The 20,662-nt window shown below is 40.4% G+C and overlaps 1 protein-coding gene and 1 long non-coding RNA gene across 4 annotated transcripts in view; one reads left to right on the top strand and one right to left on the bottom strand.

Annotated features, from left to right (window-relative positions):
• Window positions 1-13,397, bottom strand: part of dpm1 (dolichyl-phosphate mannosyltransferase subunit 1, catalytic) — a 97,888-nt gene extending 84,491 nt beyond the window's left edge. Inside the window, exons 1-2 of one of the 3 annotated variants that reach the window (XM_072556535.1) lie at window positions 13,246-13,397; window positions 12,722-12,993 (exon numbers count right to left, since the gene is read on the bottom strand). In XM_072556535.1, the coding sequence (XP_072412636.1) occupies window positions 12,722-12,956 (235 nt within the window). In that variant the 5' untranslated portion in view covers window positions 12,957-12,993; window positions 13,246-13,397. Of the gene's footprint in view, window positions 1-1,332; window positions 1,353-12,721; window positions 12,994-13,245 lie in introns of those variants that run through there. The other 2 variants (XM_072556536.1, XM_072556537.1) reach the window with 2 other exon arrangements.
• The window catches only part of LOC140462970 (uncharacterized), a 67,136-nt gene continuing 59,857 nt past the window's right edge, over window positions 13,384-20,662 (top strand). Inside the window, exon 1 of the long non-coding RNA XR_011954566.1 lies at window positions 13,384-13,496. This is a non-coding gene — a long non-coding RNA (uncharacterized lncRNA). The remainder of the gene's footprint in view (window positions 13,497-20,662) is intronic.

Here is a 20,662-nt window from a genome sequence, read left to right as displayed (position 1 = left end):
CATAGTGTTATAAACACAAGTAACAGAAGCATTGAGATAAGTCTGAATTGTGTTTCACAAGAAAAACAGCTAGCAGTATGGTAAATCATTTCTCTTTTGTCAATCATTTTAATCAACCTAACACTGAGCTCAGAATACCTGTAACTCGCATTTATATCATCTTTAATACATTAAACTGTCCCAAGGTACTTCACACAAACCTATGGAACAAAATGGGATATTGGTGACTATTTCAGTTTTTGCTATTTACCATCAAACTAAATTCATTATGTATCTGTGAAAGACATTTACTTTCTAATAAGAGGAAGTCAATTATGATGTTTGACTATAATCTATCCTATATTTCATGCTTACATTTGTGTGTATTTCCTGCCTGCATCATTTAACCTAAGACTATCACATGATCGATTTTTTACTATTCATCAACAGATGACATATTTGGCACATCATTTTAACTTTCAGGGCAGACTGTTTCAAACAGTTGCTTGAGGTGGCCATGTGCCATACTCCTCCCCTGCCTATGCAGCAGACCAGACCAACCAGAGTCTCCAGTTATTGCCCCCAAGGAATCAAAGTTGCTGTAATACTGATGCCAGTATGAAGTGAATGTAAAATAACGGGTTGAAGCATTCTTCCCTTAATGTTTACCAGGAAAAGATTCATGGGAGGGGAGGCTCTGAGCCTCTGCAAGTTGTGGTATACATCAAAGTATGCTTTCGTTTGTTTCCTACAGAGAGTTACCTGGTATTTTTGACTGACCATTGATTTTGGCGCTTGCTAAACCAAGTTTTACTACATTCATACTTCTCCCGTAAATCAAATGTAGCTTTTTAAATTTCAATTCCCAGGAAAATTGTGTACCATTTAATAGATGAATCACTTTTCCACTATTCTGCAAGCAGAAATCATGAAGCGATAAAGGAAAAATTTACAAAATTCAATATTCCCCAAATGTAAATTTCAGAATGAGAAGTCACTGTTGTAACATAGGCATAATGGCCCCAATTTTGTGGTTGTCATGGAACAAAAGAAAAATCAGCGAGTGTTCATTGTCATTACACAACCACAAAACTGATAGCAACTTCAGACATTTGCCAGAAACTAGGAAATCCAGAAGTTGCTGTCAGTGATTCCCCAGTCTTTTGGAGAGTGCACTGATAATTTTGCCATGTCAATTTTACTTGATTTAACATGAACTTCTGTTTTATGCTATTAATCTTGCTGAAAAATCTCTTTAAAAAGGTTCCACATTTTTAAGGACTCATAATTGAGTTTCCAGGCATCATACAAAGCTCACAGCATTCAGCAACTTCTCTGGCCCTGAAAACTTACTTCATGTTTGTGGAATATCAACTTATCACAATCAAGTCTACTTATACTACTCCATCTTCTACTTTAACACTGTGTACTTTCCTTTTCATTCTTCAGTTTGCAAGACGATTTAAAAAAGGATAAACCATTTCCTGTTTGCTGTCTTAGAATTCTTAAATAAGATCGGCTGCTCAGCCTGCAAGAAAACAGCAATATTACTGAATGTCAGACTAAAAGTTACATTGGGAAAGGGGAAATACACATGACAACAAATTGCTAATTTCAGTGGAATGCTTTCCTAAGGTGAGCAGCAAATGCTATCACTTCAACAGTGGCTGCAAAATCTTAGCCACCGTCAGATATTTTGTTAATTATTGAATCAGCAATACACTGCATCAAGGTGATGTTTTTCTAGTTCTTTCCAGATTACTAATGCACAGGGTAGAGTTAAATGTCGTCATTTTGCTGCACTTACAGTTGACACAAACCAATAGTGTACAGCTGTCAGTAACTAGCAATATAAGGACCAAATCAGCCTGCGGTCAACAGCATGGAATTTCCAGCTGTCCAGTACTGTATGCTTTGTCAGACATTCTTTGGTGCTTTTTGCTCCTGTCACATACCTTTGACTCATTAACAGAGAATGTTAACTTACAAAACCAGAAAGTTGCTCAATCTTGCCCACCTGAGATCCAAGGCAAATGTGTACCAAGTACTCGCAGAATTTATGCTAATAACACAAAGACAGGAAAGTAAGGGGACTTCTACTTCCAAAAGACATTTGATCAGGTGCTACATGAAAGATTATTGCAGAAAATAAAGGCTTATGGTAAGGGTCATAATATATTGGCCTCTAAAGATTGGGCAACTTTCAGAAATCGGAGTGGACCATTTTCTGTCCTGTTGTGAGCTTTTCCAACAAATTGTGCGCACGTGTGTGCACGTATATGTGTAGATAATTTTCTGACTGGCAAAATGTAACAAGTGGTGTGCCACAAGAATCAATGCTGAAGCCCTAAAGGTTTTTTATAATTTGTATAAATTAATTGGATGAAGAGACCAATGGGTATGGTTGCTAAACTTGTTGGTGATACAAAGATAGATGGGAGACTAAGTTGTGAAGAAGAAATAAGACACTAAAGAGGATAACAGACGAGTGGATAAAGAAATGGCAAGTGGAGTATCATGTGGTTAAATTGGAAGTAGTCCATTTCAAGAGCAAGAATAAAGAAGATTTCAGAACTCAGAGATGCAGAGGCATCTGAATGTCCAGGTGCGTGAATTGCAAAAGGTATGTAGACTGGTATGGTAGGTTTTGTGAGAAACTAGCAGAATGTTATTGTCTATTGTGACAGAAGTTTAATACAAAGCTAGAGAGGTTATACAACCATTATGCAGGGCACTGGTGAGATCACATCTGGAGTTCTGTGCACAGTACTGGCCTCCTAATTGAAGGATACAATTGAGTTGTAAGCAATTCAGAGAAGGTTTGCTAAATTAAAACCTGGAATTATTTTATGACGAGAGGTTGAATACATTTGGCTTGTATTCGTTAGAGTTCGGAAGAACATAAAAAACTTGATTAGAACATTAAATCCCAATGGACTTGATAGGGTGGATGTGGACAGGATGTTTGCCTCTGTGACAATCTAGAACTAGGCATAACTGCCCAGTTTTTCCAAAGCCAGGCAGTCATTAGTTCAGTGTAGATGCAAGTTGTGCACGGAACCCTGAGGAATGCCCAGCATAGAAGATGCTGAAAGAATTGCGCAGGCAATTGAAGATCTGGTACGCATTTCCTCTTTGCCTGGAACTCCCCAAAAGTTTCTATTTCTATCAAAGAATTCAGAGGGTTCTAAAGAAATTAAAGGACTTAAATTATTCAGGAAAATGTACACTATGAAATATATTGTCTGAGTAACTATTCCATAGATACCTTGCACAGATCACAAACTCCCAAATACGTCACCCCCCCGGACCTTTTACACCTCAAAACCCTAACCTGACAACTCCTTTCTGCACCCAGCTTCCCCCCCCCCCTTTACCCACAGGCTAATGTGCAACCATTTCCCTGTGCCCTGACCTGACCCACGACACCTTCCCCTGCTGCCTAACAAGCTTCTTATTTTACCCATTCCTACTGCTTCACCACTCGCCCACCGCAACCACTGGACCAGACCATTCCCCCAAATAGATCCCAACCTCCACTGAATCCAACCTGACCACTCTGCCATCAAAATCAATCCCATTCCTACTTTCTACTCGGACAGACCAGGCCCAGCAACCCCTGGCCCCATCACTACTGGAACCAACCTTACACCTTTCGCCAGAATCTCAACCTTAGTCATAATATTTAAGAAATTGTAATCCATCATTCACCCTGCAGTCTGAGGAGGGAAATAAGTAATTTTGAATTAAGACTGAAGAAAAAGTAATGCTTGAGAAATTAAATCCATTTATGATTTTCATAAATTCATTTCCTCCAAGGAGTCAGCAATTTACAAATTCCTGTCAATCTAAAGACAACTTCAGAAACTGGTCAAAATTAATCTCCACTTGGAGAGCCAAGGTTTGATCAATGATCATCAGCATGGCTTTCTCAAAAGGAGGTCATGCCTATCGAATTAAATTGAATTTTTTGAGGCAACCAGGTGTAGAGATGAGGTTAGGGCAGTTGATATAGTTAACTTGGATTTCAGCAAAGCCTTTAACATGTTACCAAATGGGAGACTCAAAGATATGTAATCCAGGGTAACTGGGCAAGATAGATGAAAAACTAGCTACATTGTCGGAGAGAGAAGGTGGCAGTAGAAGGCTATTTGTGTGACTGGGGCCAGAGTCCAGTGCCGTACAACAGGGATCAGTGCTGCGTCCCTCATTTTTTCCAATATGTTCAAATGATATAGATGAGAATGTGGGGGAGTGATAAGTAAGTTTGTGGATGACACGATGATTGGCTGAGTGATTAGTGAGGAATAAGGTCTGAGATTACAGGAATATAACAAGAGATTGGTCAGATGGGAGATCAGTAGCAGATGGAATCTAACCCTGAAACATGTGAGGTAATGCCTTTGGAAGTAATAAGATAAGGGAGTACTCAATGAATGACATGACACTAGGAAGTTCAGAGGAACAGAAAGATCCTGGGGTCCTTGTCCATAGATCCCTTAAGGCGGCAGGATACATTAATGGGGCGATTCAGGTGGTATACAGGGCATTTGCCTTTATCAGTTATTAAACATTATAAGTGCAGGGAGGTTATTTTGAAGCTGTACAAAACTTTGGTCAGGCCACAGGTGGAGTACTGTATGCAGTTCTGATTGTCACAACACAGGAAGAAGGTTATTGCACTGAAGAGGCAAAGAAAATTCACCAGGATGCTACCTAAGGTGGAGCATTTTGGCTGTGAGGGTGGACTGGATAGGCTTGGATTGTTTCTTTGGAGCAGAGAAGACTGAGGGAGGACATTCTTGAGGTGAGCAGATTGTGAGGGGCAGAGGCTGGGTAGATAGGAAGCAGCTGTTCCTCTTAGTTGAAGGGCCCAATGTCTAAGTCATCGCAAACAGAAAAGAAACAAAATATATAGCTATATTTCCCTCTTTAATGTTCTTTAATTCACTTCTGTATTATAAAATGACTTTATGCTAATTTAGCAGTTTCCAATATTAGTGTGCACATTTAAAGTAAAATAGTAGAAAAAAAATCAAAACTGGAATGCATACCAGTTAAATGTGGACCACATTTCCTCATCCCATGATGGCATCTAACCCAGTTTCACCTGAAAACTACATTAAAATATCTTGTAAGACTGAACTTACATTCACATGTTTTTCACATCCTAAAGACATTCCCTAGCTGTACAACCATAGATACAGAACAATAGCAACGTGGTCAACAAATAAATTGTTTGGATGGAGTGAATTAATTAATTAATAAAACATTGGGTAGAACACAGAATTCAAATGTGCTGGTTAAAATAGTGCTGTGGGATTCAGAGATGGTTTGACATTCTCCTTTGAAAATAGTGCCTCTATACTTTTTGCATTCCATTAATACTGCACTGAATGTCAGCCCAGATTATTATACTCAAGACCTTGAAATGGGGCCTAAATTAACCACATTCTGAATCTGAAACAGAAGTGCTACAAGTGAGCAAAGACTGGTGACCATAACAGTGGGAAAATAAATGGGCCTTTTCCAAGTGGCAGGTGGCTATTGCAGGAATCAGAGGTTGGGCCCCAGTGATTCACAATATAGATAATGATTTGGTTCCTTCATCCAAGTCAAATATTTTCAAGTTTTCTGACATACAAACTAGATGGGATTGAGTTGTGAGGAGGATACAAGACGATTTCAAGGACAATTTGGATAAGTTGAGTGGATGGGCAAACAATTAGAAGACAGTATATAATGTGGATAAATGAGAAGGTGTGGATAAATAATGTGGATAAATAATCAGTGTGAAAAGCAGAATTAAGTGATGATATATTAGGAAAATGTGCTTGTACAAAGGCATCTAGATGCTATCAGAGAGAGAATGCACTAAGAGTACTGTACAGTTTGGGTCTCCCTACCTTGTCATACATGAAACACAGCTAAGATTAACTGAGCTGACACCGACATGGCAGTATGATCATATGAGATGGGATTGGACAACTGGGCCTGTATTCTCTATTATTTAGAAGGATGATTAGATTACTTACAGTGTGGAAACAGGCCCTTCGGCCCAACAAATCCACACCGACCCGCACCCACCCAGACCGATTCCCCTACATTTACCCCTTCACCTAACACTACAGGCAATTTAGCATGGCCACTTCACCTAACCTGCACATTTTTGGATTGTGGGAGGAAACCCACGCAGACACGGGGAGAACGTGCAAACTCCACACATTCAGTTGCCCGAGGCGGGAATTGAACCCGGGTCTCTGGCGCTGTGAGGCAGCAGTGCTAACCCCACTGTGCCACCGAACCGCCCACGATGAGAGGAGACCTGATTGAAACGTATAAAATTCCAATAGAATAGATGCAAGGGAGCTGTTTCCCTGGTTTGAAATTCGTTATTCAGAGTGTGATCAACCTGCGGAATTCATTATCCCAAAAGGCTGTGGAGCCAGGTCACTACGTATATTCAAGAAACACATGGATACAGGTATGGACAGAAATTGAGAATATATATTAGATTACTTACAGTGTGGAAACAGGTCCTTCAGCCCAACAAGTCCACAGCAACCCTCCAAAGAGCAACCCACCCAGACCCATTCCCCTACATTTACCCCTTCACCTTACACTACGGGTAATTTAGCATGGCCAATTCACCTAACCTGCACATTTTTGGATTGTGGGAGGAAACCGGAGCACCCGGAGGAAACCCATGACACGGGAAGAATGTGCAAACTCCACACAGACAGTTGCCTCAGGCAGGAATGGAACCCAGGTCTCTGGCGCTGTGAGGTAGCGGTGCTAACCACTGTGCCGTCCACAAATGGTGTCGAGTTAAAGAATTAACCATGATCATCTTGAATGGTGGTGCAGGCTTACAGAGCTGAATAGCCTACTCCTGCTTCTGGTTTCTATGTTTCAATACCCTATTCAAACCAATGTTTTGGCAAAACTACAAAGTTATTTTAATTATGGGTAGAGTAAGGAGTCAAGCTTATCTGGAACAGGGACTGAATCCCACATTGTTGCCACTAAACTTCGCATGCTAGCTATCTAACCCACTCAGCTATCTGGACCCATGCTCAGATAATGAAGTACTAGAAGTATTTACATGAGCAGATGACAATATTTTTTAAAAAGGGTAAAAAAAAGAAAAGAAAAATCCATATGTAAACAAACACACTGATAATATTTAACTTAATCATAGTTTGAATAATTAATTTAAACAAAACATACACAATGGTGCTACTTCAATAACTTGGAATGTTTCTTTCAATAAATTTAGAATTTTAATGGGACTTTTTGCACGTACATTCATGAATCTTTACAAATTAAGGAAAGGAGACGTGTATCAATATGATGCTCAAGTTGTCAAAGGCTTACAATATAAATGTGAGAATTTTCTCCCTGTTGACAAAGGATTCTGTGTGCACACAGGCCAGATCTCCCAAATCACATCCAAGACGGAGATAAATTAAGAACTGTCATACTAATGTAGTGTAATGAGGTTTGAGCTGCAACACAGGAAACCACTCTCGACATTACTAACCTGGGAGAGTCCAATGCTACAATATAAGACACCTTTAATATACCAAAATGTCCCATGCTGCCTCCACAGGATTATTGACAAAACTAAAGATTTTTCAAAACCATATACTTGGTCACTTTATTGACTGCAAACTGTTTTTTAAAATATATGAAAACATCAAGATCACTGAATTTTTAAAAAAGTTTTAGACTTCAAAAAGTCACAAATCTTTGTGATGCAGCTGTCACTACAAAAAAAGAGATCTTGACCTATCACTGTTCCACTTTTATAGGAACAAGTAAAACAAAGGCGATAACATGTAGTTGAGGTTCAAATCAGCCATCATGCAACTGAACAGCTGTACAGACTTAGGGACATTATAACCTAGTTCTGTTTGTGATACTTTGCAGTTCATTTGTAGAAATGTTACAGAGCTGCTCCTGCACATTACCAACGTCCGAGTGACAAAACTACACAGAAACAAGTGAGCAACATAGATTATTTTGAAGATACTAAGGGAAGATTTTCTGAATATTTTGTGCCCAAAGATGTGCAGATTAGGTGGACTGGCCATGCTAAATTGCCTATTAGTGTGCTGGTATGTACAGGCTAGGTGGATTAGTAATGCAGGGTAACGGGCTGGGTCTGGTGGGTTGCTCTTCAGAGGGTCAGTGTGGATTCGATCGGCCAAATAGCCTGCTTCCACACTAGGGATTCTGTGAAATATACTAAACATTACTAAGGGAAACCATGTACATGCATGCAGAAATCATGATTTTTTTCAACACTATCTTAAATCTTCCATTTCTTTCATAAAATTCCAACTTTGGAGCAACAATCTGAAAAGCACTTCACTATGCTTAATTTTACAGCTAAAAGGAAAAGATAGATCATGCAACACAGCTGATGGGACATTTGTTCTTGTTAAGAGGTATTATTGTTTAACTAATTGATAGATGATATCTTTTCCTTTGTAAATTAAATCACCTTGATATCAATTCTACTTTGCTTTAACATTCATATTGCTAGCAAGATAGGTAAATAGTTCACCCAATGACTCACAAAATTCTTTTCCCAATAAGTGCCACAAAAATTGTAATCTCTGGATGTAGACAGAAGCTACATGTTTTAGAATTCTTGAATCATGGGACAGATAAAGGTAAAGTACAAAGCATATTATCATAGGTGGCTTCAACGGTTAAAACGATCATGACAACATCCGTGGGATTTTCTTTGAGTATATTAATACTTTCAGCGCTAAATACTGTACTTGCTATACCAAAAGTTTAATTATATTGACAGAGATATGTAAATAATCACTTGGCAATTTTGAACCAAGATGCTGGTAGATGATTAACTTTTGAGGCAGCAAAACCAAAATTAGTCATACTTGAAAGGAATAACAGACTATAAACCAGGCAGCAGTGAGGACAAAACATTCTATAGTAACTTCCTTTGATCCTTTTAACTTTGATCAGCAAGGCACAAGAAAAGCATTCAAGCCTAGAAATGGTACAGAGACTAGTTATAAAGCTAATCACTACTGAAAGAAACTTATATGATATCATAAGGGAAAGTTATAAAATTTGTAGTCTATAAGATCATTCAATATAACAGCAGGATTAGGCCTTTCAGCCCATCGAGTCTGCTTTGCCAGATGTTTGTTTCTCAACCCTGCCTTCTCCCCATGACCCTCAATTCCCTTACTAATCTGTTTTACGTACGTTCATTGACTTGGCCTCCAGTGTTCTGCAGCAATGAGTTCCACATTAATCACCCTCTCATCTCAGTTCTAAACAGTCATCTCTTCACACTGAGGCTGTGCCCTCTGGCTCTAATCTCTCCTACTAATGGAAACATCTTCTCCACATCCATTCCATCCAGGTCTCTCTGTATTCATCAAATTTCAATGAGATTACCCCTCATCTTCTAAACTCCAAGTACAAACCCAGAATTCCAACCATTCACAAGACAATGATCCCTTCATTCCTAGGATCATTGTTGTAAAACTCCTCTGGATCCCCTCCAACGTCAGCACATCATTCCTTAGATATAGGGCCCAAAGCTGCTCACCATATTCCAAATGCAGTCTGACCACAGCCTTCTATAGCCACAGCAGTAAATCGCTGCACTTGTATTCTAGACCTCATGAAATGAATGCTTACATTGCATTAGCCTACCTAACTGCCAAATGAACCTGCATGTTAATCTTACAGACAATCCTAAAGTAGGAGTGCCAAGTCCCTCTGTGCTTTAGATTTCTCAAGCCTTTCCCCATCTGGAAAATAGTCAATGCTTCTACCCTTTCTATCAAAATGCATTACCTCACACTTTCCCACATTGTATTCCACCTGCCACTTTTTTCTCCACTCTCCTAGCCTGTTCAAGTCCTTCTGAAGCGTTCCTCTTCCTCAGCACTACCTGTATTCCACTTATGTATGTGTCATCTGTAAACTTTGCAACAATGCTCAGTTCCTTTGTCCAGATTATTAATCATAGAGATGCACAGCACGGAAACAGACCCCCTGGTTCAACCCGTCCACGCCGACAAGATATCCAAACCCAATCCAGTCCATCACTTGGCCCATATCCCTCATATACCCATCCAGATGCCCTTCAAATACTGCAATTATACCAGCCTCCACCACTTCCCCTGGCAGCTCATTCCATACATGCACCACCCTCTGTGTGAAAAAGTTGTCCTCTGGATCCCCCTTATATCTTTCCCCTCTCACCCTAAACCTACACCCTCTAGTTCTGGACCCACCATCCCCCTATCCAAGGGAACAAACACAAAATATTCAAAAATGATGCCCCTTTTCTTCCTAGACAGTTCTGTGATATGATAACCACTTTAGCCAAAAATGAGAAAGTAAGTATTAAAAAAAAACAATTGACAGCAAAGGGAAAGAATAAACCAATTGGGAAAATAATTGATTGAGGGAAGATATTGAAGAAAAAAAACAAGGAGACAGTGAAAATTAACTAAAATGAGTTCATTTTCTAAGATAGAAGTGGTAAATTATTTCTGATTTATCTATGTGTGAAACAGAATATAAAAAATTGAGAAAAGGAACATATGATTCAGACAGGGAAGAGAACAATAAGGGTAAAAGTTGAATTAGTTCAATTTGAAGCTTACTATTCCAAGATCACCCTGTAATGCAAAAACACCTCCATTTATATAGTGTTTTTCACAGCCTCAAAATGTGACTCAACAAGTTTACAGCCAATGAAATATACCAAAACTCTCAGTTTCTCTTCACTACAAATAATCATCATCATCATCTATTTCCAAAGTCCACTGCCCACCACACACCCGTACAACACTCCATCTCCTGCACCCTGTCTTGCAGCGAAAAATGTGAAACACTAAAAAATAACTTCTCTGTCCCTAGAACTGAATGCATCCTACAAGCTACTTCTGCCATTTCCCTTCCACTCGTACACTGGACAATATTCCCCTGAAGTGCCATCAGCACCCACCACTGTCACACTCTGCACATCACCCCTACCCCACCATCACCCTAAACCTGCACCTTTCTATCTGGTCACAACAATGACCTCTGCAGAACTCCAGTCATCACCATTGTCATCCTGAAAAAGACCCCTTTTCCTCACTCTCTGTCTCCTGTCAGTCAGCCAATTCTGTTTCCATGCCCGTACGTTGTCCCTAACATCATGGGCTCTTACCTTAGTTAGCAGCCTCCAGCGCAGTACTTTGTCAAAGGCCTTCTGGAAATCCAAATAGATCACGTCCATTGATTCTCCTTTGTCTAACTTTCTCATTACCAGCTCAGAATTCTAAAAGATTTATCAGGCATGACCTCCCCTTGTCAAAGCTGTGCTTTCTCAGCCCTATGCACACTAACACTGGAAGGAGCAAAGCAATAGACAGGCATATGGGAGTAGCAATAAATATTACTAAGATAAACAAGACACCAGGTAGAAAAGGTTCTTCATCAACAACCTGTATTTATTTGGCACCAAGGCATTTCACAGGAGAGTCAGCAAACAAAATATAGTACCCAGTCACCCACACAGATACTAAGGTCAGTAACAAAAAGCTTGGCCGAAGAGTAAGTTTTAAATAATGTTCTAAGGAAAGAGAGAACACTACTTCAACTTAAAGCGCAATGGCAGGACTAAATAAAAAACGGACACAATTGGGTGAAAATATAACAGAAAAACAATGGTAGAAACAGATGCCATATGAAGGTGACCATCCATTTTTGTGAATAACTGAACAAGACAATTTAAATGGTCTCTTATGTACTTTTCTTTGCATCTTTTTCTGACGAGAAAACATTTCACAAATCTATCAAATATTGTTCAGTAAGAGCAAGATGCTTAGAATAAAAAAATGCAACCTATGTTGATAGATATCAATCTGGGAAATATACACTGTCGTTTTAAACAGGATCACAAACAAAAATGAAGCAACTCAATTAACATAAGAAATAGAAGCTGAATCAGACTACATAGCCCCCAAAGAACCTGCAGTGCCACCTATCAAAACCATAGCTGATCTATGTAAATGACAACTCTGTATTATAACCTTACCACCTCACTCCCTTAATGTGCATAAAATGGTCTTGAATGCGCAGAACACTGAGTCATACAGCGCTGTGGGGCACAGAATACCAAAGTGAATTAATCTTAACTCAAAGTCCCAAATATCTGACTCCTATTAATCCACTGAGTCTCTTTACTTCCAAAGAAAGGTGTACAATTCGCCTTTTTGTGAATCCATTGTCTTCTGGAGCGAGCAGTAAACACACGCGATATTTACCTTGAAAGCTTTCGCACATCACCCTACAACGAAAGCTGAATCAACCAATACTCTGAAGTACAGTCGTTAAGTAACATGCAACGTAAAACTTTCCACCTTTGACTTCCTTGACACTGCCCATCAACGTATCCCACAGAAAAAGAATAGCCATTCGTATCAGTTAGCATCTTCTCAGCTGATAGAACCCGTCTCAGAAATCTTGGTTGAACACCCCACCGCCAGGACTGACAGATCCCTCTCCTCCCCCCGGATCGGCCTGTTGTTCATTTGCAGCATTTTCTGGTGTGGGTTGAAGCAGCCAACTGTCTGCTAACGGACGGGCTGCGTCTGCATTTACCTTCAGCTGCCCAGAGGCCAGCCAGCTGTGGCCCTGTGGGATGTCCCCTCTTTCCCCCCCCCCCTCACAGGCCTGTCACCTCCCTGTTTACCTGCTGACCCAGGATCAGTTAAAGCGCACAGGCACCTTTCATCGAAGTATCGGACCAACAGCCAGACGATGAGCGGCAGGTTGTCCCTCTCGTTGTAGGTGGGCAGCAGCACCGAGTACTTGTCACCCCCGCCCTGCTGCTGCTGCTGCTCCGCACCCTCCCCGCTTGCCATGTTGGAGGCTCCGCTCGGACAGGAAGTCAGTGCCACACCTCCAACAAATCCTCCGGCAACCATAGGAGCGATTGAAAGGTCCGGGCTGACAGCCCGAACACTGGACCCGGAGCAAACACAAACAAAACAAAAATCATCATAGCAAATGGAGAACAAAAACACAACTCCCGTAAACTTACAGTGGCACAAATGGAAGAAAAACAAATAGTTTGCGTACAACCGTCAGCTTTTGTCTTATTGACAGGAAACAATGAGTTGTTTTCTCTGAGAATCCTGCACTGGCCAGTGTTTACAGACACTCGGGTGGATCTGGTTTCCCATTAATTTGAAAATGATCACACTTCAGACTCACAATGTAGGATCTTAAGCGGATATTTTTTTTTCAAGCAGCACCAAAGGTTGATGAATCCAAATCAGTGCCAATGCATCGTTGCTGACTGTGGAAATCGCTGCTGTTAGTTTATGCTGCACTTTGCAGGGAGTTCAGCTCCTGGAACAATGAAGATCCTGTGCAACCATCAACAGAGAGGGAACAGCAAAAGGGAACTGAGCGGGTCCTCCTTTTTAACAACATCGGCTGTTTTTTTTAAAGACCACAAGTCGGTCAGTGGGTGAGAATGACAGCATTGACTAATGAATGAGTGAGTGCGTGGTTTAGGGGCGTGAAGAGAGGTGTACTGTTAATTACCGAGTTACTGCAAGGATTAAACAGTGCAGCAATTCTTAAGTATCAGGGTTGATTGCGCGGACGTATACCGAATATCCAGATTAGTATTCCAGCGCCCATTGACCCATCAGAAGTTATATTCACATAACAATTAGTTCCTCACTCTATTTGAATAATCTAACAATCACTTTTTGCTGTAGTCAGGAAAGTTCACAGGAACAAGATTTCCTGTCTATGCTAAGCCGCTAAGATAATCACTTCCAGCACCAACAGCACTGGAAGGAAGAGGTGCAAATCATAGGGAAAGGAAATTTTATATATATATATATATGTATGTATATTTGCATTCAATTTACTGCACAGAAACAAGGCATTCGATATGGTTCATATTTCTTAGGTTAGGGTTGCTCTCAGCATATTCTATCTTTGCCTATCTTGTTTGCTTCAATTACTCCTGTAGTAACAAATTCCACAACTAAGTACTCCCTCACTTAACTAATTAGCTGACTATCTTATTTATAGCTCTTACTTTTGAAGTCAACTGTCGTGACAGGGTTTTTTTGATATCAATGCGTTATTTTGTTAAAAATCACTTATTGGGTCACTAATCACTGTAGCTTTTCTTGAGAAAACAGGATCAACTAGTTCAGTCTTTGCTGATAGTTGCAACTTTCTAGCTTTTGTATTATCCATGTAAATATTTTATTGCACCTTCCCAAGTGCCTCGATAAGCTTTTAATAAATGCTAAATGGTAAGTGTGGTTTTAATGCATTGATTTTACACGACCTCAGAACATAGAATAACATCAAACTGACTTTTAGAACCAAAATGTGAGTTGAATCCCAAGCTAGAGGGTACAGAATGAAACATGATACTAATCTTTTTTTGATAATATGTTTATTTGTAGAATGTGATATTAGATTTATCTGCCTTCTGCCCAACTACACTCTGTTTTCCAGTAGTCTATATTTATCAGTGCTCTAGGATGTTTTGCTTTTCAGTTCGTTGTTACACACCCAAGCAACAGGTGGGACTTGAATCCGTGTATCACGCCTTAGAGATAGGGACACTATCATTGCACCACAAGATGCCTTAGGATAAGCTAGGTATTTTTTAATTGATCTGTTCAGATATGAGGCATCGCTGAAACAAGTGGGAGTTCAGCCCAGGTTCCCTAATTCCGAGCTAAAGATACTACAATTGAGCCACAAGAGCCATATAGGTGCTCTAGCTAGTTAATTAAACAATGCCCTTCACCTTATATATCTTAACAATGTAATTGACATACTGTTAACAAATTCCCCTTTTATCTTTAAACAAAACAATTATAACATACACAAATAATCATGAACAAAGAATAAAGATTATTTTTATATTTGCCAACTAATAAAACAATGCATTTTAGGGCCTCCCAACAATTTCTTCGAGCAAGCATTCACTTTTTGTTACATAATTGGTGACTTGCATCAATAAATTTTATTTTAGGGATGTCTTTTTGCATTTTTTTATGCTAGCAAGGTCAATCCTTGCATTTTGTAAGCTATACTCTTTGTTGAATGTACACTTCTCATGGGGAATAGTTAGAGGATAGGGTGGCACAGTGGCTCAGTGGCCAGCACTGTTGTCTCACAGTTGTCTGCGTTGGTTTCCTCCCATAGTCCAAAGACCTATAGGTTAAGGTTGATTGGCCATGCTAAATTGCTCATAGTACATAGGGTTAGATGGTAAATGTCGAATAGTAGGGGAATGGGTCTGGGTGGGTTACTCTTTGGATGGTTGGTGTGGACTTGTTGGGCTGAAGGGCCTATTTCCACACTGTCGGGATTCTGTCATTCTAAGGAGAATAGCATTCACACTTCTCAGAGTGCCCTATGTATGGGTATGTCCTCAAAATGTTGGAGAAGCAAAACCCCATATCCAATGCTTCTTCTAGAACCGTTGTTTCTACTGCTTTGGCACTTTTAGCAAACATTTGGCTTTCTTGAACAAGGAATAATATTTTCCATTTTCACTCACCAAAAGTATTATAAACTCAGCTGTTTTTCAATACCCATCAGGAAGATTGGTATACAAAGCATCACTTCATATCCCTCTGACCATCGAAGGCTAGAACCCCAAGTAGACACTTATCTGAATTTAATTTCCTTAATGTTTTATTGTCCTCAGTATTTATTTGAGTATAATATTTTTAATTAAAATGCTATGTTCTAATATGTCTGAACTGATATTGTGTCTTGTCTGAGTACGCAGCCAGTTTAACTGTCCAATCAATCTTCTTAAATGCTCGGTTTCTTCTTTAGAGTCATAGAGATGTACAGCACGGAAACAGACCCTTTGGTTCAACTTGTCCATGTCAACCAGATATCCCAAGCTAATCTAGTCCCATTTGCCAGCACCCTACCCATATCTCTCCAAACCCTTCCTATTCACATACACATTCAGATGCCTTTTAAATGTTGCAATTGTACTAGCCTCCACCACTTCCTCTGGCAGCTCATTCCATATACGTACCACCCTCTGAGTGGAAAAGTTGCCCCTTAGGTCTCCTTTACATCTTTCCCCTCTCACCCTAAATCCATGCCCTCTAATTCTGAACTCCCCCACCCCAGCAAAAACGCTTTGCCTATTTATCCTATCCATGCCCCTCATGATTTTATAAACCTCGATAAGGTCACCCCTCAGCCTCTGACACTCCAGGGAAAACAGCCTCAGCCTATTCAAAATCTCCCCATAGCTCAAATCCTCCAACCCTGGCAACATGCTTGTAAATCTTTTCTGAATCCTTTCAAGTTTCATAACTTCCTTCCAAACGTGGTCTAACCAATGTTCTGTACAGCCATAACATAACCTTTGATACCTTCCATTTTAAAAAAAATTCATTCACGGGGTGAGGGCATCACTGGCCAAGCCAGCATTTATTGCCCATAGGGCACTTAAGAGTCAACCACATTGCTGTGTGTCTGGAGTCACATAGAGGCTAGACTGGGTAAGGATAGCAGATTCCTTCCCTAAAGGACATTAGTGAACTAGATGGTTTTTTCCAACAATTGAAATCCTTTCAAGTTTCATAACTTCCTTCCAAACGTGGTCTAACCAATGTTCTGTACAGCCATAACATAACCTTTGATACCTTCCATTTTTAAAAAAATTCATTCACGGGGTGAGGGCATCACTGGCCAAGCCAGCATTTATTGCCCATAGGGCACTTAAGAGTCAACCACATTGCTGTGTGCCTGGAGTCACATAGAGGCTAGACTGGGTAAGGATAGCAGATTCCTTCCCTAAAGGACATTAGTGAACTAGATGGTTTTTTCCAACAATTGACAATGGATTCACAGTCATCATTAGACTCTTCTAGATTTTACTGAGTTCAAATTGCATCATCTGCCATGGCAGGATTCAAACCCAGGTTCCCAGAACATTATCTGGGTTTCTGGATTAACCATCTAGCAATGATACCACTAGGCCATTGCTTCCCCTTATGTTATGACCTAGCTTGATTTAGAATTATAAAATCTCTACAATGTAGAAAGAGACCGTTTGGCCTATAGGCGCTGCACCAACCCTCTGAAGAACCCTTACCAGTTCAGCCCTCTACCTTATTCCTGTAAAGTGGAGGTGCTGGTGTTGGACTGTGGTGGAAACCAGGTTATAATCCAAAGGGTTAATTTGAAATCACGAGCTTTCACAACAGAACACTTTAGCGATCAAGGACATTCAGCCTTTGATCTTCAGCCTTCAAGGTACACAATACAGAATCACCAAGCAGAAGCTGACAGCCAAGTTCCATACCTATGAGGTTGGCCAAACTTAAAAATCACACAACACCAGGTTTTAGTCCAAGAGGTTTATTTGGAAGCACTAGCTTTCAGAGTGCTGCTCCATCAGGTGGTTGTGGAGTATAAGAGGATAGCCTCAACCAGGAACTTGGGTTCCTGTCCCACTACATGTAACTCCACTATATTCTTCTGTATAAAATCTTCCTTACTGTTCTGTTTTGTCATCTCTCTTCCCCACACTTTGCCAACCTACAGACTTTCATCCTTAAATGACTAATAACTTAGCAGATCTCCTTCCTGTGTCAGCACCCTCACCATTCCCTTTTCCTTTAGTTTCTGCGGAACGACCAAATGGACCCTTGAGTGACGTAACTGTTCACCCCAGATGTGGTTCCCCGGAAACCTGACTGATGGCTATACATTTCCCTGACCACAGCTGAGCCACATCAGCAAAACTGCACCATAAGAAGCTCCACCATCCCCAACAGTTTTGACTTGCTGCAAATCCATTTTCTTATGTAGGCAGAAGCATGCTGTCTCACTTCAGATCCTCCCACAATAATTCATAGTTTGTTCCATCTCCCATAAAAGCCAGCACAGGTATTGGGTGATATATTGTTAGTTGCTTCACTGCAGGACAAATCAGGGAATCGAATTAAACAGGCATTGTATTTTGTGTCAACTTGCCAAATTTAGGTGTGTTTTCAGAAGACTCTGCCACTAATATAGATTTACAGTGGACAAGGGGCTAATTTCCAAGGATCCCAGGCTTCATTGATTCTTGTTTGCTATAGTCTCTTCTGATACAGCCACTTCTATCAATCTCATCCCTTGCCATTATTGACTCTTTTATCCCTAACCTTAAATGATCTGCCCTCAGTGGTGTACTCAATGTGTATAGTTGTAGTGCTATAGGCTGTAGTGCTTGCAAGATTCAGGTTGTGTACAAGATTTCAGCCTGTGGGTTTGAGTTTCATAGTGATGCTATGAACATAGTTCTCCATGGTTTCCAAGCTGTCTGAGATAGGTAAAAGAGTAGGCATATGGAAATCGAATGCATTATGCGGATAAATATTAGTATAGCTGCAGACCTGAATGGTAAGCTGGTGTTGCTCTCTGAACAGGTGAATGTGAGGAGAATGTATGTCTTTTCTATTTGTGAAGTCTGTTCACTGATTGGGAGCTGCTCTGATATTCGTATGGGTGTAATAATAGTCATCACTGGGACACTTTGTAACTTGATTGACTTTGGATGTAGGTTTGGACTGTAAACAGCCTAATATGACAGATACCACCCATTGCAGCCTAGGAAGAGCTTACAGTTATAGAATTGAGATGCTTCATTTTTTTCTCCACTTCTTCTAGGGTTCTCAGCCCAAAGGCAAGGCCAGCTCATATCGCCATGACTTTCTCCACAGATAGGGCAAGTAGGCAGATCCTGAATCCACCTGAGCTGGAATGGGGATCAAACCTGCTGCTGTCGGTATCAATCTGATTCAGACCAAATCCGGCCAGCTTGCCTGTAACATATGCATGCGTATTGTCGGCTAGAGCTATGGGTAGTGATGGTAGATACTCTAATTTCTTTTTATCACATAGATGACCAGGAATCTCTCCCACTCTTATCACCTGCCATTGGCATATGTTGGAAGTATTTCTGAGTTAATAATCAAACTTTTTGGCTGTATTATGAATGGACCTTCCTTGGCCATCAAGTCCTGGAGTGCACTTTTGACACTAACAACTGTATCATAAGATACCAATCATTATTATATGTACTGCCACAGATAAATCTTGTCTAGTTGGGCAGATAAAGAACTTCCTCTAAATGACTGCAATAATCCATGGAATTTGCTCTGCATAGGCACAGCCTCCTGACGTTCAGCTGCTGGCAAACTGGAGAAATCTGGCACAGCTCCTGTTGGATTATGGGCAGATTAGGAACATCATAAATAATTCAACTCTTTTGTGGTCAGAGCCAGATCCCATTTACAACTCCATGAAGTTGTCCAAATTCCTTTTGCTGTTATTGCCTTTTTTCCTTCAGATTGAATCTTGATGGTGATGTTCAGTCCAATGTAATAATTTCCAATCTCACTTCTACTTCCACCGTCACCCTAACTCTTACCCCCTCATTCCACTGAAAATTTGATAATTCTGAAACAGAACAAACCAGATGTACTGTGTTTTCTCAGGCAAAAACTGCTGAAAATATCCATTCCTGTTAGTTGCAACTAATGTGGATACTTACAGGTCAGTGTCCCTTCAAATAACGTTTCTAGCTTTTACCATTCAGTGATACTGAGCGAGTCACTCCTTATTGAAATGGTATCATCTTGTATTATGTAACAGGACCCTGAACCTGGAGTGAGCCAGAGAAATATAATAGAAACCACACAAACAAAGTGCAAAGTGCAACAACAGAACAAACCATTGGGTTGCTCAAATGTGTTTCAGATATCTCAATGAATCTGGCAGCCTCCTTCAGTATGCCTCTCACAGGTCTCTAGTGTAGTTTTCGTCTGTTATGCCCTGAGAGAGGAGTGGAGCTGCAGGAAGAGGAATGTACTGAATAATTAGTATTCTCCATCAAAGAATGTGGAGAAAGAGCCAGATACAGTGATGACGTTTGCAGGTATCCACAATGTTTTTATCCATAGCTTACTTATCCTTAACATCATATCATCTTAGAACTCCATCTCAGGGAATGCTACTCCTTACTGAAACCATTGCAGCTAAACATCTCACTATTCAATGCAGGACTATTACACAGTGGAAGATCTTCAAATGGTTGAAAGTATTCACATTTATTCAACAATAGCAAAAGTGAAGAACAAACAAACAACAGAAGCTACATTTGTTTCTGAGAACAGACAAGGACAACAAGCAATAAATTCATAGTCAATGATTGATCACTGAACCCAGCTATTATCTCCTGGACCCAGGTGTCAGTTAAGTCCTGACTGGCTTATTGCATCAAACATTGTAAAATGGTTCAGTGGTTAGCACTGCTGTCTCAGTGCCAGGGACCCAGGTTCGGTTCCACCTCAGGCTACAGTCTAAGTGGCATTTGCACATTCTCCCAACGGGAGCTCCCATTTCCTCTCACAGTCCAAAGATGTGCAGGTTAGGTGGATTGGCCATGGGAAATGAGGGGTTACAGGGATTGTTTTGGGGATGAGTCTGGGTGATATGCTCGTCGGAGGGTCTGTGAGGTCTTGGTGGGTCAATTGGTCTGCTTCCACGCTCTAGGGATTCCACAAATTGCAACACTTTGTTATGCAGAATGTGATGTTCCTCCTGTTCACTGTACTCAGCTTCC

The sequence above is a fragment of the Chiloscyllium punctatum genome, chromosome 37, assembly GCF_047496795.1.
Source record: "Chiloscyllium punctatum isolate Juve2018m chromosome 37, sChiPun1.3, whole genome shotgun sequence".
Classification (NCBI taxonomy): domain Eukaryota; kingdom Metazoa; phylum Chordata; class Chondrichthyes; order Orectolobiformes; family Hemiscylliidae; genus Chiloscyllium; species Chiloscyllium punctatum.
Note: the sequence above shows the minus strand (reverse complement) of the source record. Positions and strands in the feature narration are given on the sequence as shown.